The sequence below is a fragment of the Hakea prostrata genome, chromosome 6 (assembly GCF_041222555.1).
Source record: "Hakea prostrata isolate BN-2017 chromosome 6, UWA_Hpros_2, whole genome shotgun sequence".
Taxonomy (NCBI): Eukaryota; Viridiplantae; Streptophyta; class Magnoliopsida; order Proteales; family Proteaceae; genus Hakea; species Hakea prostrata.
Genome location: NC_142605.1, coordinates 30,755,874 through 30,774,003, shown reverse-complemented (window position 1 = coordinate 30,774,003; position 18,130 = coordinate 30,755,874). Strand labels below are relative to the sequence as shown.

At 36.3% G+C, this 18,130-nt stretch overlaps 1 protein-coding gene across 1 annotated transcript; it reads left to right on the top strand.

Moving 5' to 3' along the window:
• The first annotated feature begins 4,938 nt into the window (after window positions 1-4,938).
• On the top strand, window positions 4,939-8,473 carry GLIP7 (GDSL-motif lipase 7). The gene is made up of 5 exons (XM_089159033.1): window positions 4,939-5,251; window positions 5,344-5,471; window positions 5,602-5,850; window positions 6,940-7,192; window positions 7,429-8,473. Exons 1-5 carry the CDS (start codon window positions 5,002-5,004, stop codon window positions 7,647-7,649), a joined length of 1,101 nt encoding a protein of 366 aa, XP_089015159.1. The 5' UTR covers window positions 4,939-5,001; the 3' UTR covers window positions 7,650-8,473.
• The last annotated feature ends 9,657 nt before the right edge of the window (window positions 8,474-18,130 follow it).

Below are 18,130 nucleotides of genomic sequence, written 5' to 3'. Positions count from 1 at the left end.
TTTAGGAGCTGTTTGATAACCGTTGAAAAACAATTTTTGATATTTTTTTGTTTAAGAAACAAGAAAGTTGGTTGGAAACTATCTGACAAAACTATTTTATTTCAAGTGATTTTTGAAATATATATTGAAATTTATGAGATTTTATGCTTTAAGAAATTGTATAGATGCACCGGCTGCGTTTTTCTCTCAAAGCGAAAATTGGGTTACTAGGTAAGTTTATGTAGAATAGTTTAGAGAAGAATGCTCATGGAATTTAGCATTCTAAACATAAAAATTCTAATAAAACCCTATGAATACTATTTTTACTTTAGAAGTGAGTTTTATCAAATGTCTATAAAAGTGTTTTTGCATTTGAAAATATTTAAAATTAATTTTAAATAAAAATACTTGATAAGTTACCAAATGGATTCTCAGTTTAAAAGGTAAGATTTTAAGAGAAAATTTGAGCAAACCGCGGAAACAAGAAAAAGCAATGCATGTCATAGAAAATTGAAATGGTTTGAGGTGAAGGACCGCATAATGAGATTGATATTTCAAATTCTATAGAATTTGACTGTGTCGTTTATAAATGTATAGTATATCTTTGCCTAGAACAGATGAACAGACAAATTCAATTAGAATAACCTTTCTCCATAATTAAGATAAAACATCAAATCTAAACACAAAGTTCTAAGCCATGTCTGTTGGATCTTCACCCTTGCTGAGCTCTCCTGTGGAACGAAGTTGATTATCTACCAAATTTCACCCATCACATGATCCTAGTCGGGCCACCATTGGTGTTTCCAATATCTTTTCTTGGAAGAATGAAGTTAAATTAATTTAAAAACAAATTCTAGGCAAACTAAACACAGAGTTCTAAGCCTTGTCTGTTGGATCTTCACCCAAGCTTGAAAACTAAATGTGATCTTCCTTCACTCATCACATGATCCCATTCAGGCCACCACCGGCAAATCCGAGAGCAACTTGCCCCCATACATCAGTGGTGCAGCAGCTCCCATAGCCAACCCTCGATCTCTTTTGTTAATGGGGTTTAATTTGGTGTGTGGACGCTAAATTGGATCAGCTCAGTATGAAATATGTTAAAGGACTTGACTCCACTTGTTCCAGGTCAAATACCTAACAGTTTCTTCACTTCACCTTCACTAAATAGAAACTAGAGATGTAAAAAGCAGGAACAAAGGTGCAGCAGCAGAAGCAGCAACACATGCAGAGTTGGATGGTTGCAAGGAAAAAGTGAAGCAGTGGGAAAGGTGTGTTTTTCTTCATGGGTTTGTGTTTAAGAATTGAAGTGGATTTGGAAGAGGACTAGTACTCTCATGGGTACGGATGGAGGGAGTATTTTTAGGGTTTGGGGATTCTATGAAGTGTTCATATGGATGTGTGAGTTGCAGTGTTGGGTTCCATAGCCGTCCTTTGCTGCTCAAGAGTGCAAACTTCGACGAAGCACAGGTAGCTACACTGGTTTGCCTTTTGAGGAAATACTCACATGCTTCCCACAAAGCTGTATCGACATTGATGAGGTCTTATTGCTTTCTTTTGGTAAGGAAATCTGGCATCTGGGCATTGGGGATTGATGGATGACAAGAAAGAAGATCGAAGCTTCCATTAAATTATGGTTTTTGCTAAATCAGACAACCTAGGTCGGCTGATACAGTGAACAGAATTGGGTTTCAGAAATGATGCAGACAATTTGATTCCAAGGGAGGGGAGAGATTCTAAGTCATGACAAAAGATTGTCTATCAAGATATCTATTTTGGTGCTTGAAATAGATTCTTCAGTTCAAAAGGAAGGACATTTGAATATTGTGAGAGAAAGAAAAAAAAATACATCAGATAGTCAAGCTTCATATGGGCTTTTTCTACCAAAAGAAAAGCTTTATAATGGGCTTTTTTAAAGCAGGCCTTTGATGGGCTTTAGAAACTATGAAGAATAGATAACTGTATTCCAAGTGTTACTTTTTTCGGTGGTTTCATCTCTTTTTTATTTATTATTATTATTTTTCATCCAACTGATTAATTATATTAAGATCTCCAAGTTAACTTCCCAGGAGGCAACAAAGGAGCTCTCCAATATAAATGAAGGTGGCCAATTCCGCCAAACCTTAGAGAGATCAAAAGTCCTAATTCCATATCACCTCATACCTTGAAACTGGGCTAAACTAAAGCATCTATTGAGATAGGATAGGAAAAGTGAAATTGTTTGAGTGCTGCGCAAGCACTGTGCTGTGTACAGTGAATCAGGATCGAGATTTCGATCTCGACCCTACGTTTCACAAAAATGCTTTAAACCACTTGGACAAAATGAGCGGTCGAGTTGAAATCTTAACCCTCGTTTCAATCTCGACCGCATTAAATCCGTAGCACCCAAGTAGAGCTTTAGTAAAAGTAGTAATTCCTAACTCTCTTAGAAAATCAACATGGCCGACCAGGTATGATATTTCACTATAAGGAAGAAGATGAACAGAATAAGTACCTAGTAGTTTTTCTATCCTGCTCAACCCTGTTAAGAGACTATAAAAAATTAAAGGTGAAAATTCTTTATTTAAAAAAAAAAAAGAGACCAAAATACCCTTATACCCTTAAGCACACCAAAATAACATAGCACTTCCAAACAATTTGGGGCCCAAAATCAGTCATTTCAAGGAATTCAAAATTTGACAAGAGCCATCGTCAAAAGTAATGAAAAATGGTGAAAGTTGGTCTTCACCATAACAAGCTTCAATTTAGAATATGCATCATTTTATGAGCATTTGTGTCAACATCTTGAGAAACAAACAGTAAAGATGCATCTACATATCACGAGATATGTGTTTATCATATCTTTGCCTAGAACAGATTAACAAACAAACTTCAAAAGTCATGTTGGATCTTCACCCGTGATTGCTAAGTCTTACCATGGAATTATCTACCTAACTTTGCCCATCACATGATCCTAGTCGGGGTTTTTGATAGTTAACTAGTGCGTCAAAAGCTTCAAAGGTGATTGAACTTGCTAAATGAAGCTCTAGGATCATGTTATAAGTGAAGGGAAGATCACATTTAGCTTTTAGGGGTTAAGATTCAATAGAAAAGGTTGGAACTTTGTGTTTAGTTTGCCTGAAATTTGTTTTAAAATTTATTTAACTTCACTCTTCCAAGAAAAGATATCAGAAACACCAGTGGTGGCCCGACTAGCTAGGATTATGTGATGGGCGAAGTTAGGTAGATAATTCCATGGTAAGACTCAACAAGCACGGGTGAAGATCCAACATGACTTTTGAAGTTTGTCTATTAATCTGTTTTAGGCAAAGATATGATAAACACATATCTCGTGATATGTAGATACTTCTTTATTGTTTGTTTCTCAAGATGTTGACACAAATGCTCATAAAATGATCCAAACTCACTATCTTACCCGGGTTTTCATATTCTTCAAGAAAACCACCATTGCAGTCTGGACAGGCAAGTTCAGTGGTGGCAGTAAGGGTTTATCGAGACGGTATGTTTTGGTGGCAGAAATAGAGCTGAGATCGGGGTGCACCACCTCCGGTTGTTCTACCAAATATTCTGGCAAATGAGTAGACACGTTTTAGGGAGAAGAAGAGTCTGATCACCTAACAGAGATTTTTATAAAAAATAGTTTTTACAAGTGAATCCACACTTATTTGATTTTATATTCAAAGGTTTAATCATTCATAAATTTATGCAAATACCCCACTCTTTTGATTTTCACCGTTAGATATAATTATGAAGACATGATGCAAATCTTACGGTAGAATAAATAAGAAGGTATTTCGGTCATAAAAATTACAATTTGTCCTTAATTGATCTTATTACATACCTCATGGGAGGCAAATGTAAAGTGTCCATTTATTTAGATTAAAAGTGAGATGGACCAAACCTCAGGGGTCCATATGAAAATTACCCTACAAATATTTAATATCAATACCGTACCATATTTACTCGATACCCATACGATATTGTTGCATTTTGATTCATTTGTGTTATGTTGTCCATATCGTTTGGACTAATTATCAATGGTACAACCATGTCATACCAACCATATCAAATTTATTTAATACAGTAAAGTATGATGTGAACAGCACGGTTTCGATTTCCATAAATGGCATGTGATATAAATTAACACTTTTAATTGTGGATGTTACAGTTGTGTTGAACATAGACTTGCTCTTCCTTCCCAATTAAGAACTCGAAAGCATCCTTCTGAATATTTGAAATAAATAACCAGCTCCTCCAAGGTGAATCCTTTCACCCTTTGATAAATCAATAGCACTCCGAGAATCAACTGGACCATCACACACTCATATCCACAGATATACATTGAAGACCCATAAATATAGCTTCCAGTTCATGGTGGAAGACAGAAAGAGGAGGGACAGCAGCTGCAATGGCAACAAATGACTCAACCTTCACCATCTCTAGCTGAGGACGTACAGCTGCTTGAATGCTGGTTATGTGCATCAAAACCCTAAAACCAAATTTTTTTTAAGGAATGACAATTGGGTCTATGATCTTCTACCATGAAAAGCATCGAGATTGCTTCAGTTCAGTGCCATTAATGAGCTAACCGTTCAGCTAAAAGAAATCGACCGTTGGATCAAGATCAATCTCGACTATTGAAAAACAAGCGATCTGACCATGGTAAGTCTCGTTGAACAGTTCAGCTTAGCAAGATTGGAAAAGCATAGCCATTAAAAGAACACGATTTTCAAGGCAAAAGCATTAATTGTACAGTAGAAGACAGAGAATGGAGGATGAGTATATTTCATTTTCACGGGTCATGAACTGCAGCAATTCCAGTAAAACTCCTATGGTAACAAGCCCAGCTGGAGCTTGGCATGGTACGTACCGTGGTAGGTAGACTGGTAAAACAGCTCAATGTGATTATGAATATGAAGCACCCTAAGAAGAGTACCATTGCTTTGTTCAAGTCTTCAAGAACTCTTTCATCCACTATAAAAAGGCTCTTGAAACCCAAGAAAGATTGCCTGCTAGGAAGAGATGGAAGTTAGAAGATTAACATCTGCACTAAGTTATCTGTCTGTTCTCTTTCTGCAGGTGATCTCATGCATGGGCAACCAAGCCAGTCCACTCACACCAGCCATGTTCATCTTTGGTGATTCACTGATCGACAATGGTAACAACAATTACCTACCTTCCATGGCAAAAGCAAACTATTTTCCTTATGGGATCGATATGGGTCTTCCGACTGGTCGATTCTGCAATGGTCTTACTGTCGTCGACTATGGTGGTAATGTGCTTCACCATTTTCATCCATCTTTAATATAATCTAAGCTCTTGTTCTAATTTCTTCTTTTTCTCCTTCAAATTTCATGAATTTAGCACTGCTTTTGGGTTTACCCCTTATACCTCCATATTTGAGCTTAAGATCTAAAGGACTAAAAATGTTGAGAGGAGTCAATTACGCTTCAGCAGCTGCAGGAATCCTTGATGAAACTGGCAAACATTATGTAAATTTCAAACTCTATTTGCTCTGTGAGTTTCTTTTCTTTTGATGAATGCAATTAAATATGAGCACCAAGAAATGAATTTTTTTTTTTTTTTTCCCGGATTGTTCCTCTTGGCATTTAAATTTTGTAGGGTGCCAGGACACCATTAAATGGTCAGATATTATTATTTGAAAAGACTGTGAGGCTGGAGTTACCACCATTTTTCCAAACACCAGAAGCACTCTCACAGTTCTTGAGAAAATCCATTTTTCTTATCAGCATTGGTGGAAATGACTACATAAACAATTACCTCCTCCCTGATATGTATACCTCGAGCAAAAACTACAATGGTGAAGCCTTTGCAGATCTCCTCATCAAAAACTTATCACAACAGCTTAAGGTATGTTCATATCTTAAAACTCTCTCTCTCTCTCTCTCTCACTCAGAAAATATGAAAGACCCGCACGAGTTGGGATACTATCCTAATGGGTAAAGGATTGTGCTCACTTCATACTTTTATATCACACATTTAGGAGGGAGACCCAATTGTAATCAATGGTTATTAATATTCAAAAGTGGGTCCCCTCATAAATGTGTGGTTAAAGGACGAAAAGGGAACACAATCCTCTACCCCACGCTCCTCTGCACTAGTGCTATTTTCAATCACATCAGTACAGGAGTAAGACCATATGGTTGAGTCAATGAATGGACCATGTACCTCACCTATGTTAGCTCCCTCCCATTGAATATGGTAGACCCGTCATCTTTCATTTCCATAAATGTTTCTGCAACAGCTTTAAACTATATGTCAAGCTGTCGCTATGTTAATGTGATACCAAATAAACCCAGAAACCAAATAAAAGGACGGGCAAGGAGGCAGCCAACCACACAGTGAAGGATTAGAAGTATCATAAAGCTAACATTTTGGTGTCTTTCCCATTTAGAGGAGTGACATGTGACCTGAGGTCCGTGAGTGACCTTCTCCATTTATTGCCTGCAAATCGCAGAGGAAAGCAGCAATTTGTATTCAGATCTCTGCCACAGTTGGATAAAAAGCTCGGTTTCTTTGAAATGGAAGCAACTGGAAATCTGACAACTTACACAGATGAAATTCATATGACGATATCAGAATTCACTCCAAACCAAATTTTTACTGTTTACTGACCAGAGTATTCAAACCCACACTAACATAGAATGTGACTAAGGACTATGATGCTCAGGTTGGAATCCTAGAATTTTGTCAAGACAACACTGAGTGATTCAGAATGCGGAAGAAAGATACACATTCAAGATGGGTTCAGCTTCAACTGTTTATTCCTGTCAATTTTCAATGTGTAGTAGAATAGAGAACGCATTTTAATCAGACAAGTTCAGATAGTGTTCACATTCTTGTAAAGAATGTATTTTTCATATTGAGAACTCAAAAGTGTACATACAAAGCATAGCCTAAAAGATTTATAATAAGTTATAATGCTTCTTGTATCTGCAGAGTTTATACAGTTTGGGAGTAAGGAAGATGCTGCTGGTTGGGCTTGGAGCACTTGGATGCATACCCAGTCAACTTTCCAAGGCAAACAACACTGAAGGTTGTGTCGAACCAGTCAACAACTTGGTCACTTTGTACAATACCCGCCTAGTTCAGCTGCTCAACACACTCAATGCCAGCCTACCTGGCTCTTTCTTTGTGTACCATGACGCATATCGCATCTTCAGAGACATGATCAACAAACCTTCCAACTACGGTTAGTATACCATGACCAGTCACTCTAAAAGTAACTTGAGCAGATTCAGAATCAAAGCATACTCTAGGGGCTATGCAGACCTCCTGGATCTCAAACCGAGTTCCCTGGGTACTAATTCAAAGTTTGGCCTAGGAGCTCTCCATAACAAAAGTCTGTCCCCATGTTAAAGAATAAGATTCAATCCAAATAAGAATTGAACCGGCTTTAATGTGGATCTGCTGCATATGATATTGTAGGTTTTACCATTCCAAATGAAGCTTGCTGTGGAAATGGGAAATATGGTGGAGCTGTAAGTTGCCTTCCCTTGCAAAAATTTTGTTCAAACAGAGATCGATATATCTTCTGGGATTCCTTTCATCCAACGCAAGCTGTCAATAAAATTATAGCCACAGGGTGCTACACGGAATCTTCAACTGACTGCTATCCAATCAGTGCTTACCAGTTGGCACAAATATAGAACAAAATTCACAGGGAGAAACAAAATATGCTTCCATTAGCACCTTTCATCTCCTTATGTAAGGCTATTAGGTAGTTCATCTCTTTGTGTACGGTTATCATTTGTTTGCCTCTTTGAGCATGGCTATTATTTAGAAATAACCAAGAAAACTAGTTTCTAGAGTGTATGCACTTATCATTTCCAGAAGCCGCAGCTTAACAATACGATACATATATTGCTCACTGCTTCTTCCCCACCCTACCTGTACCAGAGAGTTATACATTATGCAACCTTTTCTCAGTGATGGATCTTTGGAATAAGGGAACACGCTTACTACCAGTATATTGATTGTTGACATAGCCTATAAGGTAATAAAATATTAAGTAATAGTCGTAGCAGGCTTCTCTTGTTTATTTTCTAATTCTAATTTGAATGTCCCTGTCTATTTAGGTACAGGTGGATGTGGACATACACACACATCCATGCCTAGCTCACCTGCTATTGGCAGCAACACTATTGACATTTTACTCCATGACCTCCCAAAATGATAATTATGTCAACCAATTTTGCCTGATCCCTCAAAAACCAACTGAAACCCCCAATAGGCTGATCCTCATCCCTCCTAGAATTGCATCACCATAGCATCAAAAGTTTTGTTCGAAAAATAAATTGGATCAATATTTAGACAATGCATATTGCATCACCGTCCAGCAGGAACGGAAAGCCTCGCCGTGAACTCTTTCTAACATAGAAAACCACAAGAATTCAACATCCAATGACAAAGAAATTTGCTTTTAGCGACCCATTTAGTCATTTTTAGATCAAAATTACGGTTATCCTGCCAACCTCCCAAACCAATTGGACTTTATGAAAATCATCCATCCTCCCTATATTTACACTTCCAAGAGCTGCTTTCATGAACACAGAACCACGACATATGAAAATTTACACCCTCATCCTGTCTACTTGGGATTGGTGACAAAAAATCTTTTGCATGGGCTTCTAGAATCCTAAGAAGTTAGGTTATGGAACAGATGAGAAAATTGACGAACCAGATTTTAAAGAAGAGTTAATATCTTGATATCAAACAAACGGATGTGGACCAAGTTAAGGTTGAAGTCTCTTGACAACTGATCCAAGATATATGACTTTAGGAAATAATTATTTCACATTTCAAAAGTTATGCTGGATCCTGAAAACAGAAAAATTAATACTGATCCGATTAATAGGGCTTAAACAGAGGTGACAGACATATGCCAAAACCTGATGTAGGATAAAACATTAAGAACAGGAGGTGAAAATAATTGTTCATGGGGACAGTGTCACAGCCTGTTTCTAAGCCTCGTTGTAATAATATTAAATGATTCACCGAAGCCCAAGACCAGATTAAGATATTTTATAAGGCTGAGAATCTTATAAATTTTGTTTCAACTTTAGTTGGTAAAAAAGTTAGCCTTCTATCCCTCAGCAAAGTTAGTTTCTTAGTTTAGAACTAGTTAGTCTCAATTTTTTTTCCTCCTTGGGCTAACAAGGGGTATCCAAACCCTCAGGCTGAATAATCCAACAGGTTCATACTGACCCCCTAGGTCATACCGGGGCTTTCACCAACAGCAATAAAGTGCAATAAACACCCCCATGTGAATGGTCTCAACAAAGTAGTTTCTAATTTTGTCCAAGAGCCTATTCTCTATATAATTTAACCGCTGTTCACAGACATGAGATGATTTGAAGATTGATTAATGAAGCTTTGCTTTTCTATTTTATCTAGAACATTTGAGTGATAAAAAGGATTAGGGCCATGCTGTGAGAGCTAAACACCTAGAGTTAGAAGAACCTTGCTGAGAGAGCTAAACCACTTCTATTCCTTTAGTTTCTATTTCGTTTCCCTGCTGTCCATCTCTTGTTCGAGCCCTAATAGAGCTGTTTTTGTGTGGCTACCATTGATTGCAAAGACCATCAAGTGAGGATCAAATCGTCCTGAAGTTGTTGTGTTGAACTAGTGCAGAAACTTCTCATTCGATCAGGTGTGTGACTGAAAAATAATTGATTGCTGAATCTTCTGCTTCCTGTCACCTCACAAACCCTGTCAGGTTTACTAGCCTTCTATTCCATATCTTCTCCTGTTCACTAGATCCATTTTTCACCCGGCAATCACATCACATCACAAAAATAAACATTCTAATTTCCATTCACCTCCATAATTGAACTTCCATCAACTGAAATCATCTCAAATTTGCAACATCATCTTACCTCCTACAGATCAGTATTCTACCCAAATTTAGGCGCATTCTACTGGGTATTTTGGCCTATAGCCACAACCCTAACCTTCTAATTTCTGTCCTTGGTTTCTAAATTGCTTCTGTTCATCAATGGATATTTTGGGGCTAAGTTACCTTGACTTAGCTCTACATTAAGACTTCTACGCTGGCCTTGCTGGACTAGCAGTATTGCAATCTTACAAATAAGGTTCCTGAGTCACAAAACAAGAATTTGAATCACACAGACCATGAGCAACAAGATCCATCTCACCGTTCAATTATTCATATCATTGAGGGCTCTCTGATCTTATATGATTATATCCTTCTACAATGAAATTAAAACTAAAGTAACATTGGGAGACAAAAGAATAGGAAACTCTATTCATAATAGTAATAGGAATTTTATTCATAAAAGTCTATTATCTTATCCCTTAACAACCAAGGCAATAACAACTACTTTTAATGGAAGAGAAGTTCTCCTCCACCATGGATGAAGGAAAAGTTCACCCATCTGGAGTCATTATTACTTCCCACCCTTACAGAAAACAACTGTTCTGGATCCCCCAAGGCTCCCTAATCCATTGGCCAAAAGCAATTCCTCCCTCAATGAAAGAAAACTACACTAATAAAGTAAGTCTTATTTTCCTACATCCAACCCATAATTTAGGCTCGTACAGTGGTCTATTGCAATGAAAACCCATTGAACTAAAGGCCCAGCACAAATACAACATCACTTAAAGCTTATTTCTAGCAAGCCCGATTATTTCTGTAATTTACCTCCATCACCTTTCCTACCCTTTTTTCTCTATTAAGGCCCATCTCTGTCCATTAAACTGTAAACTTTTACATCTCTTTTCAGAAGATGAGGGGTGTTACATTGTTCATTATAGACTAATAGCAATCTAGCTTGTTCAACCAATTGAAACCCCTTGCATTTGACTGAATTCCAAACCCAAGCACTTCTTGACAGAGGGAGAAATTGGTAATGCAAATAGAAGGTGGGACTATGGAAGCTGCACATCAAAATATATTTACAACCTAGGTTAAAAACTCAACTACTCAATTAAAGCATATTAGTACTGAAAAGCTATAAGAGTAAGCTAAAAGGTAACTAATATAAATTTTGTCTGAAACACCCAAAATCAGGCCATCAGTTACTTTCTTCAAAGAATCCTGATCATAAACAATAAGAACATATAACCAAAAGAAGGTGAACTACTACAAATCAAGCAATCTGCAAAATGTGAATTTTTGGAATCATGGCATCATAAATACTCATTAGGGTGAATCATTTGACAGCTCTCTACCAAGAAAGCATCATAGAACTCTTGGAGAAAATTTACATCTGTGACTATTTGTAGGAAGTATAGATGAAGACAAAGATCCCATGTTTTTGAAGTCTTCTCTACCAGCCTCATAAAAAATGGACTCACCAAAGAAGCTTTAGATCTCAGCTCATAATCTGACAACTGTACGCATGCATGTTTGATGGGGACGGGAAAAAACCAATAGTCTGAGAGTGGAGTACAAATGGATACCAAAACTGACTTTTGAAGAATAACTCGCAGAGGCTACATGAGTGACAATAAATAATTGAAATACATATAGGATGATGACTGACAATTAACCTCTTACTAAAGCACATCGAGCCAGTAGGTGGAAGCATCAAACCTTGGCTCACAGAAACAGACCAGGCTATTGTATGGATGAAGAGTACAGCCAGTAATCCAAGACCAAACTTTCTTCTCGAAGTCATTAAGAATACACTGCCCGCCTTGAATCCTCGATTGATACCAGATCAAGTTATCCTGTCCAAAGCATTCAAGCCTCGCTGCCGATAACCTCAACAATGCTCTAAAATACTTTCGTGTCAAATTGAGTAATCGCTACCATTACTAAAAAATGAATCCCCAGAACAAGCTCAACTCGTAAAAACAAGCTCCCAGGAGCACTGAGAATTGAAAACACCAAGCGCAAACCCTAATTCACGACTGAGCAACATGATCAAACAGAATCATCCCCAGACAACTCGATATTCTCCGCTATAAAAATCCAAAATTATATAATATTCCAGTTGTAGAGAAATCCAATTGCTTCCAATACCGACAAGCAGCGATTAACAATTGTACTAGAAGCCGTGAAAACACCGGAGAAGATTTCTCTTTTAAGATCTAGATAATTCCGTTATAAATTCAGAACTGTGTTTTCAGTGATACAAAATCATTACAACTTATAATCACAAATTCCATCCATGGGTGCCAGGGTTGTTTCCTGTTCTTTATTCCTTCTGATTTGAATTGTTGCAGACTCGCAGCATCGAGCGCACTCTGGCTCAAATCTTGTCGGGGGGCTCACCCAGCCCAACCGAGTCCTGGTTGACCAATGGCCCGGCTAGCCCTAATTTGAAACTTGTGAGGAAAAGGATGAGTTGGGCTTGGGCCTATCTTAGGGTTAGAAAATTAGGTTGGGACTTGAGACATATAGTGTTTGGGTTTGGGTTTGGGTTTGTGAATTACAATTGTAGCTAAAGGTCAAGACACCGAAACAGCCTCTCAACAAAAATTATTGGAGTAACACTGGCCACTTCATAGTAAAAACTCCACATAAGGGTGTCAATCGGTACAATTTCAATACTCTACCAATTTTGAATACCGAAAATCAGAACCGTACTGTACCGAATTTGCACGGTACAGTACAATTTCGATATTTGCAAAAACAATTTGGTACGGTTTCGATATTCAATCGGTGCGGAAAAACTGTTTAAACACAATATCTAGTGCGGTACAATTTTAGTACGAACGAACTCATGCCACTTATATTATTAGTTCATTAAAATCCTAATAAAATTGCGATCAAACAATCGATAGAATCTAATATTAACAAAGACAAAGCAAGTAAATCTAATTAATAGAGACAAAGCAAGTAAATCTAATAAGAGTGAAGGACAAAACAAAAAATTGAAATAGGGAATTAAGGATAAGGTAAAGTGTTTTAATTGTAAAATTACATTTATATCCCTTAATTTGATACGGTACCAATTCAGTACGGCTTTGGTATATATCGACAGTATGAGTACTTGAAATTAGAACCGTATCAAAGAATTAGAAAGAATTAAAGGTGATTTGAAGCTACAAAATACTGCACCAGTATAGTTTGTCAAAATACTAGTCAAAGTTGTTGTCAAACCATCAGCCGAGCCTATTGACATGGTTTGGGTAGCAAGTCTAAGACCAAATCCAAGTTGCACCAATTTTCGTGTGGCATAGTTCACACTGATGACGTCATAGATAGTCCCATTTGAATTGCCCTTAGTAATGTGTCCACGTTGTCATTTCCTTTTATTTTCCTTCCTGTCAGATAGTGAAAGCTTCCTTTTTCTACAATCCCCATACACCATCATCCATTGTTCAGTAGTTTGTTAGATATCTTTGCACATAACAAAGTGGGTAGTGGATGGATTTTATATATGTCATAAGATCACAATTTTGTAAAGAAAGTCCTCTTGCATGGATACCAGCCTTGCATCAATGGGGTTAGAAGGCCATAGTTTAAGCTTAGTTATCCATGTATTAACATTACACGATATATAGTAGGGGTTGGGTTTTTGTTTTTTAAAAATAATATTATTTCTCTCTTTCCAAATAAAGTAGCAATGTATTATAAAATTCAAGAAGAAGCATTGTGTCATTCTCTTGTGTAGCTGCAGCCTGTATGCTAGCTATAAAGCTATTTGCAAGGATGAAGAATTGAGTGTTGGGCCAAGTGGTCATTCTTAATCTAAGCGCTCCTGCAGCCCAAATTCTTTTGATCCATTCGCATGAGATAAAAGCATGTCATTCTGTCTCTACCTTGTCAACAAAAAATCCACACAAAGGGTTCATCTCTAACCCTTGGGATAATATAGACTTAACTGATAACCTTGCATTCACAAGACGCCAAAAGAAGCTTTTAAATTTAGAGTGTAGTGGTAATTTCTAAAAAAAAATCCACCATGAGATAAATTCATTATAATTAATTTGATATTTTTGTTTCAACAGTGTTTGCCCTGTCAGCTTAGACAGAGAACTCGTCATTGGATTCAATTAACGATAAAAATCACAAGAAAGAGACAATTCAGATGAAATGCATTCAGAATTTGTTAGGTTTGAGAGATATTCCCTCTTCATCTGGACATTTCTGGCAATTTCTGATAGTTTGGCAATTCAGAGAGACACTCCATGATATATTACATTTGTAAAGGAAGAAAGAGAGGTGGATGTGAGATCTCTTCTTTTTTCTTTTTTTTTTTTGGCCCAAGGATGTAAGAGTTCATACGGACAAAACCACCCTAATGCCTCCTCAAAAGAAGACAAGAACACTTAAAAAGGGTAAATGATGGTGAAGGCTCAAAGATAGATAAACAGGCAAGCAAACAAACAAATAAGAAAAGCGAAGTGGCCCATCAATGGCTATTGAACAGCTTTCTAGCTTAGAGTCAACCATTGAAAGTACTGAAGATAGAGTGCAATAATTCTATCAAAAAAAAAGGAGAAAGACAAGTGCAATAATAATGTGGTTAGTAGGAACGAAACCCTTTTAATCCGATACGATATGTATCGAAAACTACTTATTGAAATTGGAATATCGTTTTTGGAGTTGGTATTGATATGATCGATTAGCAATGATGAAAAGGTAGAATGATACCAATACCTAAAACATAGTCCTATTTGATCATAGAACTAAAGGTAACGAAGGCATTTTCTTATGTGATGAAGGGTTTATATATCGATTTTCAGTTTTCATTGTTTGATTCTCTATTTTTCTCATTTATTTCGAAAACCAACCTTCCCTTGAATTACTCAATGAGGGATGTAATTCTTGTAATTATAGCAATTAAAAAGATCAAAGATAGTTAGTGATGTGTTCAAAATCTGCTCAGTCTTTATATCCTTAGGGAATGACCTGTAAAACAGTGTTAGACGTGGCCCACCTCCGAAGGCTAGGTTAATAATAGAACTGATTCTAACGAGTTGCAGAGCTTGAATTCAATATAGAATGGAGGAAAACAATTTAGATACCTCAGCTATACGTAAGCCCTTAGTTTATATAAGATTTCCCTTTAATTCCCGACCATTGGATTCATTCGTATCTTCTCTTGGTGGCCGCTCGATCGTAAAGTTTCTCCCATCTTACAGAGTTGAGGGCAGTTACTTGGATTAGTACAATCGCCCACTTCTTGCTGGTGGTAGTTACCTGTTATAGCCCAATTGCATATCCCGAAACATATGGAGTCACGTTTACTTCTTTTAACTATGAGTTTTCTTCACCCTTATGTAACTGATGGACTCAAACCATGAACTACTTTCGACCGTAATTGGAGCATACCCAATCGGAATAAATGACCCGACCATGGTTCATCCCGATTCGTACTATTTTACCCACATCAGTTAGAAACAATAAAAAGTATGTTAAGTTGATTTATCATTGGAGAGTTTATGAAAAATATTAAGATTGATGGTTATTGAAGAAAATACATTATGCTCATTTATAATGTAACTTTTTGAAAAAAAAACGTCCTCTGCTGTGCACAATCATACACATACATGTCAAATAACTGTCTAGAAAGTAAAGAAATTACAAGACTATTTTGGACTTTTTAAATTTGAAATCAAACTTTAAATGTGTTATTTTGCTTACATATACACTATTTTGCACAGCAGATGATTTTTTTCCCAGAACTTTCCATTGAGATTCTACTTAAAAAACATTGTTTCTTTCCCACCCTACATAAACAAAAATTATGAATATGATTTATCCCTACCAAAAAAACAAAAAAAACAAAACAAAACAAAACAAAACAAAAATTTTGAAAACGATTATAATCGTAGAACATTTATGTCATTATGCTTCCCAACGAAAAATTTTAATTCGTGGGACATGAGAATAAAGGAGCTGGGTATGGACTAATTAAAGCCTTAAAGAGGGGGATACCAGTCTGTAAATTTTAAGACAATTAATTATAAATCAAATACCTTGAATCAACTGTCAAATAAATAAATAAATAAAATCATTAATTATAAATCAAATACCTTGAACCATTAAGTTACCCCATAAAATCAATGCCACCACATGAGTTATTCAATTTATCAATTAAATTCCCTATGAAGCGTAAATATATCAAAGACACCCTATTATTAAGAAATCATAGTTAAATGCTAATGTAGGCAAGTTAAATATTTTAGAAAGACAACTACAACTATATGAATAAGAAATCCTACGCTTGACTCATTTCGTCATTTCGTTTTACTGTATGTGACTTCGTCTTCTCCCAATGATAAATTTTCATAAAGTTTGAGAGATATGGTTCATTAATAGTGTATTTAAAACTTATGATGTTGAGATAATATTGGAAATGAATAAATAAAAACTAAGGATCCCAATGATAAATTGAGTAACTTAAGGGGTGATTAATATTAGAGATAACTCGAGGTGGAATTGAAAATTTTTCTTTAGTTTTTTATATGGCACTGACTATTTTTTTGATGAAACTAGAGTTCACTCATTATTATGCTGTAAATTCCATGGTAAAGCCACTTGAAAAATTACAGGTTACCCATAGTTAAATTTTGTTATTAAATGACAAATAAAATTACCTAAATGCCTTACTCTTATTAAATACCATTTAAGTTATTCAAATTAACATAAATGCCCATTGGGCAGGAAATTAAAAAAATACCTAACTTACTTAACGAGACCCTAACCACCACCATGTCTCAATCTCCTTCTACAACCATCTTCTTTGACACCTCTCTGTGACTCTCTCCATCGTGTATGCAGCTTAGTCACATAAGCAATGAACAACGCTCGTTGTTGTTCTTCTTCTACAACTTCGTCTTCATCTTCATCTTCTTCCAATTCTACCTCTTCTGAATCATCAAAAGGGCAACTAGTAAGGGAGAGTGGAACAAAGAAATTAGAAAGAATCAAATGTCCATGGAGCACCAAAGAAGACAAAGTTTTGACCAAATTGGTCAAACCAACATGGCACTTGAAACTAGTTGGACCAATAATGCTGTGAAGAACCATTGGAACTCAAGTGTGCTCCCCGACGACTTTACAACCACAAACTATATGGGGCCCACAAGTAAAAAATAATAAATATTAAAAAAAAAATCTATCACCCTAATCCTGTAAATCCCCCTATAACTTGTGGTCAATAGCCGTTGGGGAAGATGATTCAAACTCTTGGAACTTGACAGACCACTTTGACATGGGCGCCGCCAAGTATAGGTTGTGCGGTGCCGGATAGGAAAATTGAGATGGAGAACTTGCCGACTAAGTTTTGGGATATGATAGGGGATGTGATTGATGTCGAGTTTTTGGGTTATTTTTGTAATTTTATTGTAGAAAGAATATTTATGTAATTTGATTTTCAAATTTTAAATGACTTAAATAATAATGAGGGCATTTAGGTAATTTGACTTGTCATTGAACTTTTACTTTGCCTGTTTGGTTACTCGAGTCTGGAGATTTCAAATCTATGAAGTCATGGTTCATAAAATTAATTGTTTTGTTAGCTTAAATCTTTGGAATGAAATTTGTAGATTCATCCTAAAAATACATTTATACTCGTAATTTTATAATATTCACGTTTTTAGTGTAAAAATGTGAATCTCTAGATTTCATGAATCCAAATATTTCAAATCTCGGGATTTATGTAACCAAATAGGCCCTAAGTGAATGGGATCCACATCCTCTGTAATTCCTTTCCCTATAATTCTGGCAATTCCATCATAGGATTGTGCCATGTGGCATTTAGTAATCCAAAGGTTACCTAACAAATTAGAGTTTAAATAAAATTCAAATTTATGGTGGGTTTAAATAAAATTCAATTTTAGTTTAAATTGGATAACTATTGGATTCTTGCCCTGGCCATCCTATGTGGTAGGTTCGAGGATGGATCCAAGTGAATGCCATATGATTTACATTATAATAGTAGATGATTGCTAGTTTCACTCAAAAAATAATGAGTGGAGTCAAGTGTAAATAACTCTTTCGTTTGTTTTTTTAAACGGTCCACTGAGTCAACTCAGCGAGTGTAAAATAGAAGGTCTCCCCATGAGCCACGAAGCTTTTCCTTTAATTAAATACACGTGCCAATTTCCCTTTTGACGCCGGAAATCCCTCCGTTCACCAAACTTCGCTGGTCCGCTTCCCATTTTAATTTTAAGACATTTTTTTTATAATGTTTTCTTATAAATGGTC